Source organism: Manis javanica, chromosome 8 (assembly GCF_040802235.1).
Source record: "Manis javanica isolate MJ-LG chromosome 8, MJ_LKY, whole genome shotgun sequence".
Taxonomy (NCBI): Eukaryota; Metazoa; Chordata; class Mammalia; order Pholidota; family Manidae; genus Manis; species Manis javanica.
Genome location: NC_133163.1, coordinates 121,475,385 through 121,498,609, shown reverse-complemented (window position 1 = coordinate 121,498,609; position 23,225 = coordinate 121,475,385). Strand labels below are relative to the sequence as shown.

At 45.1% G+C, this 23,225-nt stretch overlaps 1 protein-coding gene and 2 long non-coding RNA genes across 5 annotated transcripts in view; 1 reads left to right on the top strand and 2 right to left on the bottom strand.

The window, feature by feature from the left end:
- Positions 1–14,162: 14,162 nt before the first annotated feature.
- Positions 14,163–16,442, bottom strand: LOC140843302 (uncharacterized). Its single transcript, XR_012120928.1, has 2 exons — positions 15,981–16,442; positions 14,163–15,577 (listed from the first exon to the last, which is right to left on the bottom strand). It is a non-coding gene; the product is annotated as an uncharacterized lncRNA (long non-coding RNA).
- Positions 16,443–17,557: 1,115 nt separating this feature from the next.
- Positions 17,558–20,239, bottom strand: LOC108400105 (uncharacterized). Of its 2 annotated transcripts, none has more exons than XR_005059036.2 (4): positions 20,103–20,239; positions 18,526–18,661; positions 18,146–18,180; positions 17,558–17,892 (listed from the first exon to the last, which is right to left on the bottom strand). It is a non-coding gene; the product is annotated as an uncharacterized lncRNA (long non-coding RNA). The 2 variants fall into 2 exon arrangements; XR_005059037.2 differs by lacking the exon at positions 20,103–20,239 and adding an exon at positions 19,232–20,067.
- Positions 20,240–20,344: 105 nt separating this feature from the next.
- Positions 20,345–23,225, top strand: part of NPTN (neuroplastin) — a 67,953-nt gene continuing 65,072 nt past the window's right edge. For both annotated transcript variants that reach the window (XR_012120789.1, XM_017665311.3), the window contains exon 1: positions 20,345–20,585. Coding sequence is in view for 1 of the 2 variants with exons in the window: in XM_017665311.3 (XP_017520800.2) it covers positions 20,495–20,585 (91 nt within the window). In the remaining variant the exon portion in view is untranslated. The remainder of the gene's footprint in view (positions 20,586–23,225) is intronic.

The window sequence follows — 23,225 nt, the reverse complement described above, 5'->3', positions numbered from 1 at the left end:
GGCCACTGACCACCCCACCTTCCGGGCTGCTGGCGGCAGAGCCGGGCTCGGATCCGGTTCTCCGACCCCAGGCTGGCACCGCGGCCTGGAAAGGGTTAACCCCACTGCGAGGAATTAGGAGCGACAGGGAGCTCTCTATAAATACAGTGTCGTGGGCGCCTGAGCCAACCGCAGGGCAATTTCCACTGAGCTGGTTTTCCTCTTTTCCTTCCACCCACGGCCACCCGGCCATCCCTGCCCCCAGCCCCGTTCCAGGCTGCTGCCCAGACCAGGCTCCAAAAGGGGGAGCAGCTCTGACCCCCATGGCCCTGGGCTCTGTCGTTACAGGACCCAGCTGCAGCCTGGCGCCGATGGAGGTGAGGTCCTGGCCCGGCACATCCGGTCCCCGCACCTGTTCTCTGACCCGTTCTTCCTCGGTTAGCCACAGTAAGGCTTCTGTGGGCCAGGCTTTAGACTAGGAGCTTTCCACGTTGGGCCTCCTTAGCCTCACAACAGCCCCACCGGGTGGATAATATTACCCCCGTTTCACAGATGAGAAAGGGATGGAGGGACTCTAACCTTGTGCTTTTGCCAGGCCCACCCCCAAGTCGCAGCAGCAGTATGAGAGAGGGCTTAGGTAATATGTATGGACACATATGTTTCTGCATATGTCAGTCACTGTTTTAAGCTCTTTGCCATTTTATTTCATTTAATCTTCACAACTCAGTGAGATGAATGTCATTCTTATCCTCATTTTTAGAAATAAGGAAATTAAGACACAGATTAACTTACTTAGAAACATAAAACTATTAAGTGGAGGAACCAAGATTTTCCTCACTGAATTTAAGCGCTGAACTCAAAGTATTTTTAAGTGAAGTATAGTTGATATAATCTTATATTAGTTCAGAACTCAAACTGTGCCTGTGTGTGTGTGGCAGTGGTGCATGGGTGTGTATTTATGAACCCGTATGAGCAACTCTCTATTTAAGTCTATGTGCACATGTATTTCTGAATGCAAGTTTGATAGCAGCTGTGTCTGTGTAACTGTTTAGGGATGGGGGATCAAGGCCAGACTTGTCAGGCTCTGTCCAACCTGGGCCTGGTCTCACAAGTCTCAGAATGGGTATGTCCCACTAGGCCCCATAACCTAGAGAAGAGGCACCCCAGAGAGAAATATCCCTGGGCAGAAAGTGCCAGGAGCCCTGCAGCAGGACCCTGGAAGAGGCATGTGCACTAATCTAGAGGAATTTACTTTCCTTCCCTTCACCAAGATTCGGTCCTGTGCGTTGTGCCCTGCACTGGTGACCCAGGTCCTGTCTCAGAGAACTTACAGACTGGCAGGGACAGCACCACTCAGCTGTGATGGACACTGAGGGAAGAGCATGGGGCAGTTTTGGGGGAGACTTTTATCATAATTGTTCAAGAGAACAGGTCAGGAGGGAAGGAAATGAGTATTGGCTCTCATTTCTGGGAGCAGTGGTTTGAGACGGCACTGATCCCCTAGGAGGGCAAATAGCTGGGGCTGGGACAGAGTGTATCTACAGGACAGGTTCAGCTGAGACTCAGACACCTGCCCTGCATACAAAGAGCTTGAGAGACCATCCCAGCACACAAGAACCTCCTCAGTTCAGAGAATGCTTGTTCTATGCCTAGGTGGAAAATACATAATTTCTTGGACTCCCTTGCAGTGAGAGATGGTCACATGACCCAGTGTGGCCAATGAGATGGAAGTGAAACTCAGTGATGGAGGCTTTGGGAAAAATTTGTTAAAGGAGCAGGATTACACTATGCAGCAGTATGATGGTTCCCCAAAAAATAAAACGTAGAATTATTGTAGGAGCCAACAAACTTACTTCTGGGTATATACCCAAAATAATTGAAAGCAGGATCTTAAAGAGATATTTGTACATCCATGTTCATAGCAGCATTAGTCACAATAGCCAAAAGGTGGAAACAACCCCAGTGTCCATCAGCAGATGAATGGAAAAACAAAATGTGGTATATACATATAATGGAATATTATTCAGCCTTTATAAAGAATGAAAATCTGACATGTGCGTAACATAGATGAACTTTGAGGACATTATGCTAGGTGAACTGAGCCAGTCACAAAAAGACAAATACTATATGATTCCACTTACATGAGGTACCTACAGCAGTCAAATTCATAGAGACAGGTGTTAGAAGGGTGGTTGCCGGAGACTGAGGGGAAGGGGATGGGAAATTGATATTTAATGCATATAAAGTTTCAGTTTTACAAGATATAAAGTATTCTGGCAATCGGTTGCATAACAATATGAATATACTTGACACTACTGGACTATACACTTAAAATGGTTAAGATGGTAAATTTTATGTTATATATATTTTACCAAAATTAAAAAAAATTTTTTTAAAGGAACAGGCTTAGCTGACATGTACCTCTACCTTTTGCCTTTCACTCCCTTTTTTCTTTGGGCCTGAAGTGCAAAACGGAAAACCAGATGTAAAGCAGCCATCTTGCAGCCATGAGAACAAAAGCTAGGGTGGCAAATGAGAACGCCAGAAATAGCCCGGTTCTTGAAGGCATTGTGGAGCTGCCACCCCAGCTCTGGGCTTCTTCCAGCCCCTGGTCCGGCCTCAGAATCATCATTGCCTACTCAGGATTGATGAGGGAGAAATACGGACCCCCAGTGATCTTGTCTTCCCCAGGCAATCTGTAAAAAATGTCCCACTACTATTCTGGCAAAGAGAGGGGATGTTCTGACCTTCTTATTACTTTCCCCAGAACAGAAATTCTGAGTTCGTGGTGAAGTTCAAAGACAAGTTCCTTTTGCCTCCTTTGTTTATGAATGGATAAACAAAATGTGGTATATACATATAAGGGAATGTTATTCAGCCTTAAAAAAGAATGAAAATCTGACACATGACATAACATGGATGAACTTTGAGGACATTATGCTAAGTGAACTAAGCCAGTCACAAAAAGACAACTATGCGTAAAAAGGATGAGTATCTCCACCTATTTGAATAGACTTAAATCAAGCAAACTGGGTTCCCTAGCCTAGCTTTAATGCTTGTTTTTATTGTTGTTTTTGTTTGGTGTTTTGTGTTTTTTTTTGGCTCTTTAAAGCACCTAGGCAGCCCACCTTCCAGATAGTGGCTTAGAGACATCTCATGCCTCATAAATGATATTCAAAATCTACTCATTTCTGTAAGAAAGAAATATCAATTATTGGCAGTAGCAGGGGATTAAGGCCCTGTCTGGGCATTTTTTGAGGATCTGTGTAACACAATATCCTGGTCTGGCCTCCCTCCACTCAGGCTGCGCATCACCTCCTGCACTGTCTGCATTCTCAGGCCTCAAGTCCTTGATGTCTTGGTAAAGGCCGCTGCCCCACCCCATCCCACCCACTCGTTTAGGGCTCACAGGCTGCCATCTGGAGCCACCAGTACAGCCCAGACTGTCTAAAGCAGCCACATTCCTCCAAAATGACCAGATTCAACATAGGGTTGAGTAGGGTACATAGTGTCCCCTTTAAGTTCTTGCTTTCTGGGCTCTTATTCCCAGCACTTAAGTTGGAGTAGACTTCAGGTGTCTAGATCCAAATACTTCCAGCTGGAAGCATCTGGTTCCTAAAAGAAGAGGAGCTGCCAGAGAAAAGAGAGGAACTGATTCGCTACAGAGGATCATCCGGATGTCCTTCCCCGCCACGCGTACACTACAAAATGACAATATCTCCTAACCAGGCGCCTACCTGACCCACTATCCCCTCTTCATCTCCGTGCACCCTCTCCATTACCTGTCCTCCTCCCTGTCCCTGATGGAACCATTCAGCCCCCTCCCCCTTTCCCTTCCCTCTCTGTAGCCCAGGCTTATTCCCAATACCAGGATGGGCCCCCAAACAGGAGGGTTGGGATGGAGTTAAAAAACAAAAGAAAAACAGCACCAAGGTGCACTCACATTGGGAGCTGGTTTTCCTAATGACTCCTAATCACGTGCAAATAATCGCATTACTGGCGATTGGTTGGCCCTGAGAGTGAATGCCTCCTGCAGTTTTGCATCACAGAGGCCTCCTTTCCATCACCTCAGCCCTGGCCCTGCTCTTACACGTGTGGCCTCTGACAGGTTCAGAGAAGAGAGCACAGAACAGAATGGCTTAGAGGTCCAGGGAGGAGAATGAGGTCAGGTGTCCTGGCTTGGAGAACAGGAGCCCAGCATGAGAAGGCAGCAACAGAGACCTTCTTAAGGAAGATAGTGAGTGAATAGCCTAATCTCAGTCCAGGTGCTAAATCTCAAATACTAATATTACTGTTTTCAGTCATGTCTTGCCAATGGGTTTCAGCCCCGGGCATGTTCGCTATGGATTCAGTGTGACCAAAGAAATTGACAGTAAAACATTCTTTGGAGTGAAAGGGTTATACCCAACTTTATTTCCAGGTGGCAGGTCAGTCACTATAGAGTCCCACTCACTCAGAGCGAGTCTGCATGCAGCAAGCCGGTCTCTGCTTCTGAGCCCCTCTGTCCGCATAGCTGTCCCACACAGCCATCCTCTGGGCCTCTGTCCTCGGCGCTGCCACCACTCCAGCCTCTGCTCTGCTCTCCTGCAGCCTTGCAGCCCTGCCACCGTGTCACCCAGAGCACTGGGCAGAGCTCTTTATATAGAGTCAACAGCCATGTATTGCCCACAGGTGTGCAGTGAGCTAGTCAACCAGGGCCAGGTGAGAATCCTGGCCACAGGAACTCTCATTTTATCCATAAGTCACAAGGTCTCATTATGGTCATTGGTTTTTAGCTGGGCTTGAGACACTGTGCCTGGGCATCTTCAGGACAGCTGACCATAGTCCCAGCCCTGGAGTGGACACAAGGGGAGGCTTAACTGCCCCAATGCTGAAAATAGTTTTCAGGGGGGCATTCTTTTCTTTTTTAATTAAAGTGTCATTGATATTCAGTCTTATGAGGGCTTCACATACACAGTGGGGCATTCTTATTCTGCCAGTTCTTCATGTCAATCCCTGGTTTCTGAGGCAGGACCACGGACTGCCAATTCTGGCCCCCTTTCCCCCACTGGCTTCTCTGACATGGAGATACACAGTGTGTCATGGAAGTGGCCCCTGTGGACCTTGTCTGGCTGCTGGTAGGTCTCCACCTGTGTCATTATAGTGGGGAAAAGCCCAGGCTGAGACCAGCAGGCTGTGTGAGCTGCAGCATCCCTCGAGGCTCAGTCCGCTTACAGTTTCCCTCCCACCCTGCTTCTGTCACCAGAAGGGTTCTCTTCCTACTGACCTGCTTCACCCAAGGCTACTGCCTCTGATGTGGGGTATTATTTCTCATTGGCTTAACTGCTTTTTTACACTTTTGTGGTTAGAAGTTGCTAATGAATGCAGTCTTCCCTTGCTTTCTTAAAACAGAACGTTTAGCAAAATAACATACTTGCACCTCTTCTTTCACCATTTCCCATGATGAGATCATCACAAATATAACTTCTAAAGAGATCTCTATGACCAGACTTTCCAAGGAAACCTGACACCTCCACAGACAACCGGTGATGAGCCTTGGGTTTCCAAAGTCAACTTTAGTGGCAGCAATGATTGTAGCCACTCAGGGAGCTGTGTGGCCACCTCTAAGAAATGGCCCCAGTCACCAAGTTTACCCTCTCACTTTAGAAGTCTTTGACCAGTCCTTCATCATTGTTGCATCAGCATTGCTGTCAAAATGTGGTCCTTCTCCATCACCCTCCATACCCCTCACACTTTTGTAAATCTTCACACAGAGCTGTTCCCTCACCTGAAGGAAAGGGAGTCTATCAGAGGTGGTCTTCTCCAACTGGGCAAATCCGTAAGTCACCAAGGCACAGGTGCCAACTTCAACTCTGGTCTCTTCTGCCATGTGCTGCCCAGTGTCCTCTGCTTGTCCCATGTCATAGTTCCCTAGGCATTGTGAGAGCTCGCTCAGGGCAGGAACCCAAGCTCACTGTCTGCCAGGATGCCCCCAACCACTGATGTTGGAAGTGAATGAAACCTTGAACTCTGGAGTGAATGCTTTAGCCTTGGCTGGTGGGAGCAGGGTGCAGATAGCACAGTAGGCTGGAAACCAGGACTGGCCATGTGCTCAGGAGAAGTAGGTCTCTGTCTCCTTTTCCTCCAAACATGTCCTGCCCTGTCTTCTCCCTCAGAGCACCGGAAGGTTTTCCCCCTGGGCCCTGCAGCAGGCAGGACTAATGAAGCAGGCCAACCCCGTGAGCCAGCCACCTGCAAAGCCGGGAAGGGACTAATGCCTGGTTGCCTTCCACTTTGCTGTTCTTTTTTCTGAAGTTCTCCTGCCGTGGTTGACAGACACGTGCTATGCTGAGCCCCCTCCTGGTGATAAGTGGAAGCGCAGCTTAAGTGGCCTCCGCCCTCACTCCAGCCTAGGTCCGCTAGGACACTCCTCGATGCCAGTCTTGGACTTGGAGGAGTAACTGGGGGGTGGGGGGAGGAGAGCCGAAAGAAGTCCTGGCTGGGCTGTGGAGGTTAGAGAAGGGCACCCAGAGAAGGTGGCCTTATAGCTGACTTCAAAGGGTGGAAGAATTTGACAAGTGAACGGCATCAGCGTCCTGCCCACACAATGCACATGTTGGGAAGACTTGACCCGACTACGCCGGTGGTGTACCTCGTGGGTCTGAGACCAGGTGATGCAGGCAGAAGGGGAAAGCCGCCATTGAGCAGAGCAGCGCTAGGAGGCGAGCAAGAGCATCTGAGCCCTCACGCTCTGCCTCATCCCCTCACCCAGTGCTGCAGGTGGGGGTGGGTGCTCCTGTGGGGGCAGGCCCTCCTCTTGCGCACCCTCAGCTGTTCAAGGGCATCACTCTCGTCTCTCTCCCTCTCTCCTGCGTCATTGATCTTGTCACTTTCTTCCCTGACTCATTGACTGTCTTTCTTGAAACACTTTCTGCTTCTAGAAAAATCCCCTCTCTTGCTTTCCCTCTCGCTTCACTGGCAGCTCCTTTTAGTCTCCTGTGCTGGGGAGCCCCGGGCCTCAGTACTCAGAACTCTTTTCTTCCAGCCCCCTACCCACTCCCTTGCTCATCTCATCCAGCCTTGTGGCTTTAGGTGCCATCTATGTGCTGACAACTCTCCACCTTGGACTGTGTCCTTGGATTCTGTATAGCCAACTGCCTCCTCAACATCTCCCCTTGTCTGCAAGCAAACTCATGATTTCCATCCTCTCCTATTGCTACTGAAACCAAACCAAAACAAAAAAACAAAAACAAAAAGAAAAACAAACATTTCTCCTGCAGCCTTTCCTATCTCAGCCTATAAAAACTCCATTCTTTAATGCTCAGGCTAAAAATTTTTCTCAGTCATTCTTGATTTTCTGTCTTGAAAACCCCACATCAGCAATCTTTCTGGATCTACCTTCAAAATCTATTCAGAACAAGATGCCCTATCTCCATCTCCACTGCCACCACCCTGGCCCAAGCCATCCCCGGCACTTGCTTGTATTGAAATAGCTTCCTACCCTTTGCTTCTACTTTTTCTCTACAGTCTACTTCCTACACAGCAGCTACAGCGATCCTTTTAAGTACAGCAAAACGGTCATTCCTCCACTCAGATTTCTCCAGAGTAAAAGTTGAGTCCTTAAATTGGCCTACAAGGCCCTACAAACCTGGCCCCTGCTATCCTTCTGATCCCATCTCCTGCCACTCTCCTCCTTGCTTCCTCTATGTGTACCATTCATGGCTGTTTTTTTTGAATACACCAGGCACATTTGCCTCAGGACCTCTGTGCTTGCTATTTCCTCTGACTGGGCCCTCTTCCCCCTCACGTCCATATAGCTCATACCCTTACTTTTTACAGGTCTGTGTTCAAATGTTACCTTACCAGGGAGGCCTTCCCTGATTACCCTTTATAAACTGAATGCCCTTCTACCCCCTACCTCCAGTCACCCCCAACTCCTTTACTATCCTTGATTTTTTTCCCCTTAGCACTATTTACCTTCTGAAAATATTATATATTACTTGTGTATGCATTTATTTTCTCTATTCCTCCATAGAATATTATTTCCCTAAGAATCAGAGCTTTCTTTCATTAGCTGCTGTACTCCTGCAACTAGACTAGTACCTGGCACATTGTAGATGTTCAGTTAAAGTTTGTTGAATGAATGGATGGGTGAATGGAAGGACGAGTAGTTGAAAGCATCCAGATGAGAAAAGGTTGCAGTATTTTTTTAAGCTTTGAGAGATCTGAGCATCTTTATGTGCCCATGAAAAGGTACTCAGAGAGGAAGAAGGTCCCATGAGGAAGAAAGGGCATGATACTTGGCACATAGAGATCTCTGAGAAGGCAAAAAGAAACAAGATTCAGAGGCTGGGGAGAGCCAGTCCTTCCTTAAGCTGGAGGGAAGGAGGTGATGGTGGGTGTGAGAAACACACTCACTGGTCCAAACTCAATAAGTGGATACGGAGACAAAGAGAACAGTGGAACCAGGCTTTAATGATGGTCTTTCAAGATTGGGTGTCTGGTGAGCAGGCACACCTGAGGCCATTGGTGCCAAGTAATTTATTCCCTAGTACATGAGTCCCTCCCCTGGTTCCTCATTGGCTGAGTACCTCAGGGTTCACATTCTTTCCCCTACGGCGCCTAAGCCAATTATATCCACATTGGACCCTCTCTTACATTTGTCTTAATTTCATTGGTAGGTTTAAAAAAACTCAAACAGGTATAGCCAGGCCCTTACCAAGTACCCATACCAGCCCCACTCTCAGCTTGAGCAGCTTCCTGGCATATTTTCCACCATGTGGACCTTTGTTAATAACTTAATGTTAAAATGTTTAAACCTCCTGGTGGGAATAAATCACATTTAGGTTTTATGTTTTTTCTAAGAGTTCCCCCTCTTCTTATTTAAGAATTTCAGTAATGTATTTCAACTCACTCTTGGTCCTTTTCCAAATTTCTCTAATAGATTTTTACTCTCTTCTTCATAATCAAATTTACCTTCTAATAACAGAAGATTATTTTGGGTGTATGTCACAGATATTTATGGCTGCCTCTATAAGCCTCTGCTGAGTCAGGCCCCTCACAAAGGGATTATACACCATTTCACAGCAGTTACAACTCCTGCAACTGTAACAAGGGACGTTAAAACAGAGGCAACCATACCTTTCCATTTTCCAAACCACCCTTCTAACCAGTTTGTAAAAGGCTCATTGATGCCAGAGTTTGCAGCTAATTCATTAGCTAAAGTGGCAAGTCCTTATAGGGTTTTAGTAATAGTACCCATCAGGGGCAGTATTATTTGGGATAAAAGCACATTTTCCTCTCAACATAACACAGATTCCTCCTTTTCTTCTGCTAACATCATATCTAATGCTATACTGTTTTCCCAGGCCATCCTGCTGGTAGCATCTAATTGGCTAGCTACTCCTTCAAGAGCATGCCTGGCTTAGTTAATAATAAACCTTTGCTGATTATAGTAAATATAACTGACCCAATTTACATTTTTGTTGATGGTGGACCACCAAAATAGTGCTGATTAAAATCCTACAGCTATTTGGTTTCTAGCTTTAAATTCATTAGGGACTCCCATAGGGACTCCTATAGAGTCAATGTATACATTCATTGTATACATTCAATAATCTGCAATTTCTATGAAAAATTTCTTTTTCATTGGGTGTGGCGAGAAATGCCAGGGTAAATGGAATAGCCCATTGGACTAAAGCACAAGCCCCAGTCCAGGTGGGTGGCAATGAGTCACACTGGTTTCTCTTTTCACAGTACCACCGAACATCAGCTCAGGGAATGTGTAATTTTGAGAAATTGTCCTCTTTTAGAGGCATTTAGGACATGGGAAGAAGTCAGTAAGTTCCGCACAGGAGCTGTGAAACCTTCCCCTTTGCCTAGAGAGGCACGAGGAGTGCTTCACCTTCCCTATGGAAAAAGTGGGGATTGCCCTGGGGTCTGACTTCTTCAGTGCGTGAAAGAGTAAACTTTTTGCAAGTCTCATTTCCCCAAGCGTCCTTATCCTGACATAGGGCCAACGTGCAGTTCACCCCAGTGGGATCTGTGTCCCAGCCAAGAGGCAACGGGCCCACCTGTGCCTGTGGTCTTCCAGGAGCACATGCATAACAATGACTTTGGTTCAAAGCTAGGACTGAAAATTTGACCCATTTTACCCAGTCATCGGTGTCTCCATAACCTGTCTCAATTTCAAGAGTCTGTTACCTCTGTTCCAGTAACTAGTTTAGGTCTTTACAGGGAAGCTCTGGCTCATGATCTCCCTCAGGATTGGAGGTGGTCATTATGGGTGAAGTCTCGTCTTCGCTTAAATTAAGACCAAACCTTCCCATGGCATCTACTCCAGTAGCATCTGCACCAAGTCCATAAACACGAGGAGCAATTACAGGGTCTGAGTCTAAGTCTTGAGGATTATGTATATAGTTAATAAAAGGGGGTTACATTGCCTGTCGTGACAATTATCAGGAGGAATACCTTTAGCTAAGTGGAACTTTCCTTTTAAAGATTTTCCTGCTGCATAAGGGACCGTCCATCCTTGAAACTGGGTAGTCCACTAAACATTGCTCCACCCTGGACTTGGGGGTCTACTTGCCTTTTTTATTCCATTAACATTTGTCCATTCAGGACTGAGATACTTATTATCTCCAGAAAGCTGTCTTTGGTCATTTAGGTCACCACAGAGAGAACGTGACAAGCATCAAACTTAATGGTTTGGGGGCTTGGTGTTTTAGTAATATTGATGACCAGTTTGACAGGATAACCAGGAGTTCCTTCCCATTCTAGGACTCCCTGTGAGTTGTCTGTGAAATACAGAGTTAGAAGGATAAAAGTTAACATTTTTAGGTCCTCTTTAGTTTTAGCCTTAAGGGCTGGTTAGCCACCTGGGACACCTGCCAATTCTGTTTTGTTCCCAGGTTCCTCAGTCAGTTTCTTTACTCTGGTGTAATGAGTCCAACTCTTTCCAGCCGTCCTCACTGCCATCCCCGCGGTCAGGAGCACTTGGGAGGGGCTTTCCCAGCTGGGCTGGAGTCTGTCTTCTTTCCAGGATTTTACTAACACCAGGCCCCCAGGCTGGAAGCAGTGAGCAAAGAACTCAAGTGGGGGAGTCTGGGCGAGGAGTCCTTTCAGCTTGAGAGAAGATAAGGTTGAAGACATGGCCAGCACATATTCCTTTATAAATTGATTTTTTGTTTCCATAGTGGGCAAGTCTGTTGCCCTTTCCAGATATGGTAGCTCATATAATAATTCATAAGGAGAAAGTCCTAAACCCTTTTGGGGAGCAGTTCTAATCCTTAGGAGGGCTACAGGAAGACATCCAAGGCAACTTGGTTTCTAGTATTAATTTGGTTAAATGCTTCTTAAGAGTCTGATTCATTCTTTCTACCTTTCCAGGGGATGGTGGATGCCAAGGACTATGGAAATCCCACTGTACCTGGAGTGCCATCATTATTCCCTGTAGTACTTTTGAAGTAAAATGACTCCCATTATCTGAATCAACATTTTCTATGAACCCAAACCTAGGAATTACTTGCTCTGAAAGTACCTTTATCACTGATCCTGCCGTTGCAGTTGTTAGTGGGTGGGCCTCCGCCCGTCCAGTGAGACGGTCAACAATCATTAATAAATATTTCAAGTTTTCCCACTTTTGGCATCTCAGTAAAGTCAATTTGGATACTTGGGAGTTGTCTTGTTCCTGGGGGGGTCTCCCTCCAGGTGTGGGCTTTCTCATACACTTCTTAATTCTTTGGCATGTTGTCCATTTCCTACAAACCTATTTTGCGGTGGTGTAAATACTAGTGCACCCATAAACCTTGAGCAGAGCATCACACATCGCCTGGGGACCCTAGTGGCTCTCTCCATGTAACACGTTCATTAGCTCTCATAATAGGTTGGCTGATCATTTCTCTCCCATCTGGTAAATGGTAAAGTCCATCACCCTTTCTCATTTCGAGATGCCCCCACCACCTGTAGCTTCTTAATCCCCCCCTTTTTTAGAAAACTTTGTGATAAAGTTTATTTTAGAGATATTAGGAGTGAGATTTAAAAGTCTAATTTCATCTTCAGATGCAGCCACTAAAGAGGCTGCATCAGCAATTCTATTACCTGTCGCTTCATAAAAATTTTCTTTCTGGTGGCCATTCACATGCACTATAGATATTTTAGCTGGAAGTAAAAGATTTTCCAGAACCTCCTTGATTAATTCCCCATGAATTAATTCATTTCCTTTCCTGTTTATGAGACCTCTTTCTGTCCAAAATTTTCCAAAGGTATGGACTACTCCAAGTCTGATATTCTATGAGGTCTATGTAACTATGGCTCAATTCTGATTGGCCTTCAGCCTCCCCTGCACATAGGAAGCTGGTTGGATTGAGATAGGTGTCTGTGGTTAAGATCAGGTCATCTTTTTCAGGTAAAATTTTGAGAATCTGTTAGCCAGAGCCCAGCCCACTGATTAAGTATGGCCCGAACCTGGGGAGGAGTATTGATCATGAGGGTTCCTACAAAAGTTAATTTCCTGCTCTCTTCTACTGGTAAGCTGTGGCTGCAATGGCCCGAATGCGTTCAGTCCACCCTCCAAGAGACAGGGTCCAATAGTTCAGACATAAAAGCCACCGGTTGTTTCTCTCCTCCCTGGGCTTTGGTCAAAACCCCTACAGTGGAACCTTGTTCAACAGTAACAAACTAGTGAAACAGCTTCTCTAAAGAAGGGAGTGCCAGGCCTGGGGCGGTGACTAAGGATTGTTCTCAATTCCTCTAGAATTTGCAGTTCCCCTGGGGTCCATTGGAGAGGGTCTGGCTCTCCCTCTAACAATTTGAAATACAAACTTCTAGCCTCTCTTTTTTTTATATAAGAAGGTATATGGTATATTATCCAAGAAAGTACACATGTTCTAAAGATATACGGAAGCTGATCCACAGTTTGGAAGATTCAGCTCAATAATTCCAATAAAAGCAAAGAGCAAGAAACATTAAATAACGTCTGAAAAAATGCTACCCTTTAAACTCTTCTATTCTGAGCTGTGCTCCACTGAATGAAAGGGCTAGTCAAGGAGGCTGCTGACATGATTCCTGCTACAGTGCTCTTAGTTCCATTAGATATGCAGATATTGGTAAAAATAATTACACTCTAAAACTAGCTAAACATTTGTAACTTAGAACATGAAATGACTAAAAATTACCTAATGTAAGAATTATAGCAATCAGTATTTCATTTACTACTTTAAGAACTGCTGGAATATTTAATAGGACTATCATGTTTCCACTAGGTAATCATCTCTACTTCAAGATATTGAGATTTGCCAATCTAAACAATTTGTCTATCCCAATGCTGACTCCTTGAAAAGACTCTAAACTTCTGATATGATAAGTAGTGTGTCCAGACTGGAATTATAGACAGGAATAATAAATGCTTTTCTGAACTGTGCACAAATCAACATTTTACAATTTTTTTTGGTTTTGTTTTTGAGAGGGCATCTCTCATATTTATTGATCAAATGGTTGTTAACAACAATAAAATTATGTATAGGGGACTCAACGCACAATCATTAATCAACCCCAAGCCTAATTCTCAATGGTCTCCAATCTTTTGAAGCATAACGAACAAATTCTAACATGGTGAACAAGTTCTTACATGGTGAACAGTGCAAGGGCAGGAACTTTTGGTTTTGATCACACATCATGAACTATAAACAATCAAGTCAGATATGATTTTTATACTTGATTTATATGTGAATCCCACATTTCTCCCTTATTATTATTATTATTATTATTATTTTTAATAAAATGCTGAAGTGGTAGGTAGATGCAAGATAAAGGTAGAAAACATAGTTTAGTGCTGTAAGAGGGCAAATGTAGATGATCAGGTGTGTGCCTATGGACTAAGTATTAATCCAGGCTAGACAAGGGCAACAAAACATCCACGGATGCAGAAGATTTCTCTCAAAGCAGGGGGGGTGAGGTTCTGAGCCTCACCTCTGTTGATCCCCAATTTCTCACCTGATGGCCCCCCTGCGACTGTGCCTGTCTTAGGTTGTTCCTCCCTTGAGGAATCTTACCCGTCTCTGTCTAGCCTCTCTTTTAACAAACACTTTTTGAGCTTCTCTCAGTAATTCCTCTATAGGTTTCTCATTCCATCCATCTAAATTCTGTAATTTCTTAGTGTTGGGTCCGTACAATCGACCTCCAAATAACTGGGAGACACGCAGATGCAAAAGCAAGAGTGTTTATTGGGTAGCCAGCATGCTGGGGTCTCATACTTGCAGGTGAAGACCCCAAAGTACAAGTTCATGTTTCTTTTATACATAGGAATGGGGCCGTGCGCAGAGCAGGCCGTGTGCAGACTGGGCCGTGTGCAGACTGGGCCGTGTGCAGAATGGACCGTGCACAGAGCCGACCATGCGCAGAGCGGGCCTAGGTATGACTTGACCTTTACTGACTCTAGACTGCCAGGTGGGTGAGTCATCCTCCTTCTATTGGAAATAAACCTGGGTATAATTCTTTCACCCCAAGAACGTTTTGCTGTCAGTTTCTTTGGTCATACTGAATCCATAGTGAACTTGCCCGGGGCTGAAACCCATTGGCAAGACAGGGTGAAAGGTTATACCCAACTTTAGTTCCACGGTGGCAGGTCAATCACTAAAATGTCATCCACTCAGAGTGAGTCTGCATGCAGCAAGCCAGTCTCCGCCTCTGGGCCCCTCTGCCCGCACAGCCATCCTAGCCTCTGTCCTCAGCACTGCCACCACTCCAGCCTCTGTTCTGCTCTCCTGAAGCCTTGCAGCTGTGCCAACATCTTGCAGAGAGAACTGGGCAGAGCTCTTTATATAGAGTCAATAAAGACGCATTGATCACACATGTTTAGTGAGTTAGCCAACCAGGGCCAGGTGAGAATCCTGACCACAGGAACCTTCACTTTATCCACATCCCCCAATGCCCCTCCTCTTTCAGCCTTGGCCTCCTTTGGCACCTCTGACCCCAACCCTAAGCTCCAGGCACACTGGGCTTCTCTGTACACCCTGACAAGCTCCTTCCCACCTCAAACTCAAACCTTTCACACACGTAGTTCCACTTATTCCTAAAACAGACCTCTTCTGCTTATGCTGATCCCATCTTTGCCTGGTTAACTTAAGCCTTCAAAGTACAGCATTACTAGCTCCACCTCCAAGAGCCTTTCTTGATGACTCCTACCCCACACTCGGTTAGGTCTGCGTATAACTTATTCTGTTAGCATCTCATATATCTACTTGTAGCACAGATAAAAACTTTAATTAAGGGATTGCATTGTTATTGTTCATTGTCTATGTTCCTGACTATAAAATAAGGTGTACATCGTTGTAAACCTATACCTTTGCACAGAGTAGGCACTCAAAATTTGTAGAATTAATGAATGGTGAAAAGAGATGGCCTCCCAGAACAAATGGGATTAGAGCTTGAGGCAGGCCTGGACTCCATTGTCAGTGTGGTAGAGAAGAAGGAGCACTGGACAGAGAGTCAGGAATCTCAGCTTCTGGGTCCAGCTTGTAATTCAACTATTCACTCACTGTCCATAGCATACCAGGCACTGTATTAGGCACTGGCGACACAGTGTAAATGAGCTGTTCATGGTTTCCCTCCTCCTGGAAGCCTGGGGAAGGAGCGAGATGCGAGTTAAATAACTACACAAATAAACGTAAAATCCCAAGTGTGATAAGTGATATGAAGAAGAGGTACATGGAGCAACGAACGTATATAATAGTGAGGTTTGAGTTATAGAGCCCAGAAAAGACGTCTTTTCCAACGTGATGATTTTGTTTTGCATTTTTTCATTGAGGTATAATTTCAATGAATTTTGATACATATATTACATATATACACCAGGGTAACCATCACCCAGATCAATATATAGAATATTTCCATCATCTAAAAAGTCCCTACGTGCCCCTTTCCAATCAATCTTCCAGGAAACCACAGAAACTGATCAAAGATTTTATATATATAAGTTTTGCTTTTCCTAGAATTTTGTATCAGTAGAACCATGTAGTATATACCTTTTTTTGGGTCTCACTTCTTTCACTCAGCATTATGCTTCTGAGATTCATCCACATTATATCACATATCAGTAGTTTATTCTTTTAATTGCTGAATAGTATTCCATTTTACAAATACACCGTAAGTTTTTATCCATTCATCTGTTGGTGAATGATTGGGTTGTTTCTTGTTTTTAGTATTATAAAGCTGCTATGAACCTTCTTATAAAAATTATTTTGCAGACACATGTTTTAATGTCCCTTGGGCACTGGGGATACAAGAGTAGAATTACTGGTTATAGATTAGACATATATTTAATTTTATGAGAAACTGCCAAATAGTTATCCGAAGTAGTTCTGCCACTTTTATATTCATACCAGGAGTGTATGGGAGTTCCAGTTGCTCCACATCCCCACCAACATTTAATACTGTCAGGTTTTTAAAATTATTAAATGTGTGTGGTATCTCATTGTGGTTTTAATTTTCATATGAAGGAGGGTTGACTTGAAGCTGACATCTGAAGGATGAAAAGTGGGTGAATAGCACAGCTATTGAGCATTCTGGACAGAGAAAACAGAATGTGCCAAGTTCCAACATGAGAGGGAGCAGAGCAATGACAAGGGAACCAAAAGGGAGTGTGGTCTAGGGTGAGGCTGGTTAGGGGAGGAGTGGGAAGCTCTGAACCATTCACCTCCAAGGGCTCATGTGGGTCTGAGCAATGCACATACCAGCAGCGACCAGAATGAACTAAAAAACCAACCAAACAATCAAAATGAGTAATTTCCTGCACTGCATAAAACCCTGGGAATTTCATATTACCCTAGGAATTAGGGAGGCTCATAATGACCAAAATTGGATTTTTGTCATCTCAGCAGAGAGGATGGCTTAAATTTGATTTAATGAATGAAAGAAATGAGTATTTCTTGCATGTGACCATTGTGGTTGCAAATTCATGCTTACCACATGGAAGAGCAGGATTGCTCGATGGTGTTGAAGTTTGAGACCAGGAATTTAAAATGAAGTCATTCAGCCTGTTTGCGTGATTTTTCCCTGGCAACATCTGACTGTTTAAGTGCAGGTATGAAACCTTACTTAGACTGTAGTGTTTAGCCAGGTTGTGGTTTTTCCAGTAAAATATGTTGGTGATCAAGGTAAGTAAGAAAATGATTGTAATGATGAATCCTGGGCTCTAGGCTAGAACAGGAGGGAAATGAAGAATGGATGAGAATTGGTGCGTTAATGGATCAGGGATCCCAATGAGGTTGAAAAATTATAGCAAATGGGGTCCTAAGCACACAGAACTAAAAGGGTAAGAGGTAGTAAATGGAGAGTGAGGTATTATATTTTCATATTTCAAAGAAGGAACTCTTTTTGGGCTTTAAAGTGTTGAAGGTACAAACTTAGAAGCAGTGGCTCAGTTGAGAGGGTTATTGGAGGTAAGAAGATCAATTGACTGAGTGGCCAGGATATTGAATAGATCAACAGAGATACTGAACTCACCCATGGAGGTCAAGGACGGTGCTAGGAATTGGAGGGGACAGGGAAAAAGATGACTTGGGAGTTCAGAAAATGATGGCAGTCAAGATGGACAGGGCGCTATATCTGAATGGAGAGAACGTCAGAAGAGCAGAGATCTTTACCAGAGGGAAGGGGAAACAATTAGGAAATTCAACTCCAGCAATAGAACTGTAAGTTTCACTGACATCCCTCCAATGGCTGAATGAACCACAACGAAAACTACCAGAAGCCTTTCAACTGGCAATGCTTTATTATAGGTCTTGCCACCAGGAGGGGCTGTCCATACGGGAAAGCAGACTTCCAAGCATCCCTGGAGACCAGAAAAGTATATCTCAGCCTAAGTGCTGAGGACCCCTACGGCTCTTGGGCGATATTGCAAGAAACTCAGCCATCCTCCCGCACAGTTGCAATTACCTGGACAGAGATTTTAAGAGTAGGTAAATCCTAAAAACTTAACAAACAAACAAACAAAAAAAAAAAAAAAGGAAAAGAAAAATCCAAATTCTTTTAAAGAAGTTACTGAGTTATGGGAAGGTTTTGGTTATAATGAATTTTCCCAACCAAAACGATCAAAAAGCACAGCTACTATGTGGGATTTGATGACATTTTCTCCTAGGTAAAAGCATTCCTCATGACTGCAGGTTTTGAGCTGGTGGTAACATCATACCTTAAGATTTTTTTCCCTGGATCACTTGTTCTGAGCTGCATGAAATAGAAGAGCACAGGGCTGGAGTTAATTGTAGCAGCAGCACTATTAGTATTTATTATCATAATCATCAACATTTGGGTGTTTACATGCACCAGAATCTTATCTAAACATTGTACATAAATTTACTAATTTATTTCTCTTACTACCATTAGTCTCAGTTGACAGAGAAATAGGGTCCAGAAAGATCAGGTCACTTGCCCAAGGTGACATAACTAGTAGATGTTGTGATGGTGGTGGTTTGGACTTCAATTTCATCTTTCCCCTAATCAGAATAGTCCAGGTTATGCAGTGGGAGAAAACACCTCTGAATATCAGTAGATTAACTCAACAGACACTACCTGTTCTCTGTGGTTTGGCAGGAGGCCCGGGAGTATTTTGCTAACTTAGGGATGCAGGCTGACATGAGCTTCATTTTGACACATGCTTTCACCATCACAATCACTGATCACCATTCAGTGAAGAATGTACTACTGTCTGGAAGAGAAATGAAATGTTTCTGCTTGAAAGTGATGCATGTCACTTCTTACATTTCACTGCCCAAAGAAAGTCACATGCCACTCCCAACTTCAAGGGGTCAAGGAAATGCACTCCTGCCATTAGCCTAGGAGGAGGCAAAACAGACTCTTTGGCACTGATTACCACAAATACTCAGACCCTGGGCAGGTCATGCTTTTCTTGGCCTGTTTCCCTACTCAAAAAAAAAAGTATAATAATTTTGTAAGGATCCCTTGTTAGGCTCCTTACTCAAGTAGGAATGTGGATTACAGTTATGATGAGGCAGATGGTTGCATCTGACTGAAGCTTCTATCAGTTGAAAATATTAGTCCCACAACAGGGAGCCCTGCAGCCCTCCATACAGAGCTGTCTGTGGAATGGCCTTTGTCCGAAGATACTTGCGAAACTTTTTGTCTCTCACACAACCGAGGTCTTGAAGACTATTGTTTTCATTTTAGTCAACATGCCACAGCTGTAGCCACAGTGCTTGCTAGAAAGCTCAGTCTGGAACCACCACTTGTCTAGTACATACTGAAAGCTAGAGACCACCTTGGCTTAAAGTGTGAGTGCCATGGTGAGTGATTTTTCCAAGGTTCTCCAAGCTCTTTCTTTGAATCTAGTCAGGTCATCAGGACTGTTTACTTGGCTTCTCAGTTTCACTCCACATACACTCCCCAGGATGTCTGCCCTTAGTCAGGGATGAGCTTTCACAGGAGCTCCTTTGCCAACCAGGGATTGAGGGCACTGAGTAGTACAAAAAATACCCTTAGGAAAAGCATTTCCCAAGCTTTATGCACACAGTAGGGACCTAACAGACTAGGTGATGAAGGCCATGAGAGTGGGGACTATCTTTTCATCTGGGTTTCAGAGCAGATGTGAAAACCTGGTACACCGTAGGTACTCAATAACTGCTCACTGCATGAAAATATTTCTAAAAATACTTCACATAATTTAATACATGATGACTTCCTTGTAGAATGTAGTGTCTATGGATATGCAATTAGGCTAGTTGAACTTCAGGCCCTGGGATTATTTGAAGCTAAAATAAGGCCATAATAGGGGAGGAGAGAAGGGCCCAGTAAAGGAGGACATTTCAAGCGGAGGGAAATCACAAGGTAATATCCGTGCGGGGTGTGCAACGCCTTGCCCGGAAGATTTAAACAGGAGGTGAGAGAGGGAGGTTGGGGCCAGACGCCAGTAAGGGTCTACGGTCAAAGTCTAGAAGGAAGAAACAGCAGGACTTTGATAGGGACAATAAGAGGAAGGTATAAAAGAGGCGGTAGTGCATCAAGTTCTGCAGCCTGGAGTTCCACCAAATGAAAGGCAGGACGGGTGGAGGAAATATATTATGCTCCCCAAAGTTCCTCTTATTTATGGGCGCTACCAGTTTACTGGGGGAATAACCTGACCGCCTACTCACCGGTTCCCCAGGGCCAAGGGAGAGAAGAAGCACCGCCTCCCCCGTCACGTGGCCAGAAGCGCCCTTGGCACGTGACCCATTTCGCTCTAGGCCAATCAGCCTCGGCAGGGGCGGAGACTCAATGGCAGAGGGGCTGGAGCGTCAGTCGAGGCCGCCTCTTCTCGCGAGTCTTGCTGCCGTCGCTCCTCAGCCGCCTACGGCCCGGAGCGAAGGTCTCGCGAGGCTTGGGCGCTGCGGCGGTAGGAGGAGGACGGCGAAGGACGGAGCCAAGGCACCCCTGCCTCCCTCTCTTACTCCTTCGCGCTCTCGCCCGCCCCCTCCCTCCCTCCCCTCCCTTCCCTGGCCCCGGCTCCGGCCTCGGCCCCTTCGCGGTTCGGTCTTCCGCAGGCAGGATGTCGGGCTCTTCGCTCCCCAGCGCCCTGGCCCTCTCGCTGTTGTTGGTCTCTGGTTCCCTCCTCCCAGGGCCAGGCTCTGCCCAGAACGGTAAGCGGGGCGCCGGGGACGGGCCGGGCGCAGCCCGAGGGACGCCGGCTGCCGGAGGAGGCCGTCCCGGGCCTGAGGAGGTGCCGGAGCAGGGGAAGGGGCCCGGTGGGGAGGCTGAGGGGCTGCGGACCCGGGAGGAGAAGATGCCGGTCGCGAGTTCGAAGAGGCGCGGGTGTGAGAACCGGAGGCGCCAGTCCAGGAGGTGGGGGCGTCCGTCGGGAGCCTGAGGTGTTGCCGACAGGCTCCACTTCGTGGGGCTTGTCGCTCCGAGTCGGGCAGGGGACGCCGAGGAAGCCGACGTGAGGAGCAGGAGTAGCGGAGGCGGAGGAGAGGGGGGAGCAGCCTTCAAAGAAGGCGGTGAGGAGGCATTTGTGTTTCAGGCGACGGGGAGCGGTGTCAGTCAGGTTCCCCAAGACGTCGGGGGTCCCGTGTGCTGGGGCGGTGAAGGATTCAATCTAAGACTGGCGACATCCTTAAAAAAATAAGGGAGATGTTGCGGGGGAGGGGAGGGGAGTCCGGAAGAGTACTGAGCAGAGTACTAGAGTCCTGAGGAGGGAGGGAGTAAAGGGGCCGTGGAGGTGGGGGGAAGGTGGGTGGGAAGCCCAAGTTGTGGACCGCCTGCAGCAAGCGATCTGGACGGAGAAGCCGCAGTGGCCCCAAACGAGATGGGGGCCGAGGGCTCGGTTTGCTCAGGAGAGCGGAGTGTTGGACATTCAAGGGTAGTGGTTGGGAGATCAAAAAGGAGTTTCTAAATAAGGACAGGAAAAATGAGCAGAATAGGGGGATAACGGGTTGAAACTGAGGTAGGGAGGAATATATTTATTAGAGGAAAAACCGTGCCTGGGTATAGAGATGGGGGTTGGGGAAGACAGAAAATAAAGGAAGGGAGTAAAATGCAGGAAGCCGGGGGTGTAATGTTGGTTTACGGTGTGGAGGATATATTAGGGACGGGAGGAAGGAGCTGAGCTGTAGCAGGTGCTGTAGGATGTTGGTCGGGCCCTTGGGAAGGCAGGGAACGCACAACTGGAACTGCAGGGTTGGGACTGAAGTTAGTGACTGAAGGGAGGGAAAGGAGGAGTGGGTTTTTAAGATCTCAAAGTTTCAAGGCAGAAGAGACATAATTTCTGAGGAAGATAAAAGTAGTCCCTGGGATGTCTGTAGGGTTTAGTGGAAATGAGAAAATTGGGTTTTGAACTGTAAGCTCAAAAGAGAATAAAATAAAGCTCAAAATAAGCTCTTTAGAGAATATGGAGAAATGGTGGGGACTCATGGTGATTGGGGAATCGAGACAGAAAAGATTCTGTTGAAGGCATGTGTTAAAATTTAGCTGTTGAATTGATTTTTCAGGGGTGAGACTAGAGTATTGTTTCTATTCTTGTGGAATATTTTTATAATAGGAAAGAATTTACAAGAAGTCTATTGAAGAGTGAACTATAAATTATTTTTGCTAGTCATTCAGTGTGTCTTTGTTGGCTGTGGTAGGACAATTTAAAATTACCCTTGTTGGAATAGCAGAAATTTAAGTGACTTTAATTTTAAAAAAAAAATTAGTGATAGAGCCAATGGAGTTAAACATTCCAAGGAGAATCCTCACATAAAATGCTGAAGTGAAATATGTATCAGTGAAAATATACCAATAAAGGATTGAAAAAAGCATCATAGTTAAATATAAGTGTTGTATCAAATTGTACTAATCAAATCTTATGTATACTCTTCATGGTCTTGAATTATCATTGCAGGGGTCAGAAAGGAAACATTTTTCTGTCTTTAGCTTTGAATATGCGAAGTATATTGGATATTTTTCCTGTTTTCCTTCAAAGCATGAGACCACTGTGGAAGGCAGGGTAGAGTTAGTCTGGTTTGTGTTAACAGTTTTGGTCTGTGTTAACACTATGACTTAAAGAACTCCCAAATTTCAGCTATTCAGTTTGTGGAAATGGCATGCTTTCATTTGACACAATAGGTAGGAGATTCCTGATTTAACATGTTTTATCTGTGCTGGTGTAGCTTCTTTCAGTGATTTATAATGCAGTGAAATTGTAGTTTCTTAGCAACTAAAGTAAGGTTTTTAGATAGGCCTTCAAAGACCCTGTTGTATCTGGCTGTTGTCAGTAATCAGTGTTCTAAAAATTAAGTCACATGACATGGCTGGTGAGTGAAGCTGAGCTTGTAGTTGACCCAAATGAATGTAAATTTAATTCAAGGAAAAAATAGCTTTTTAAAAAAGTTTGAGTCCATTTAGCTAAGCATGCCATTTTTTAATAGCTTTCTGTGACATGTCTTATGATAAGATTCACACTTTGAACTGCTAATAGCTCTACAACAGTCCGACCTCATGTCATAGAGTTTGTATTTTCTTAGTGGGTCTGAAGTGGGTACTGTAATGTGGACATATTAGAAATGTTAGCTTATCTTTTTAAAATGACTTAAAAACAAACCCCAAAACCTAAGTGCTTCTGGGTTGTGTATGTGGTAATTCAGATTAAGTATAAATGTTTTTCAAAAGTTCTGTTTCATGAAGAGTTCTAAAATGAAGACTTTGAATTAGTGACCCTCAAGGTCTCTTCTAGCTGTGACCCATTACCATGGTGATTCAAGACTTTCACTCAGGTAGATTTTGTTTCCCTTCCAAATATTTAG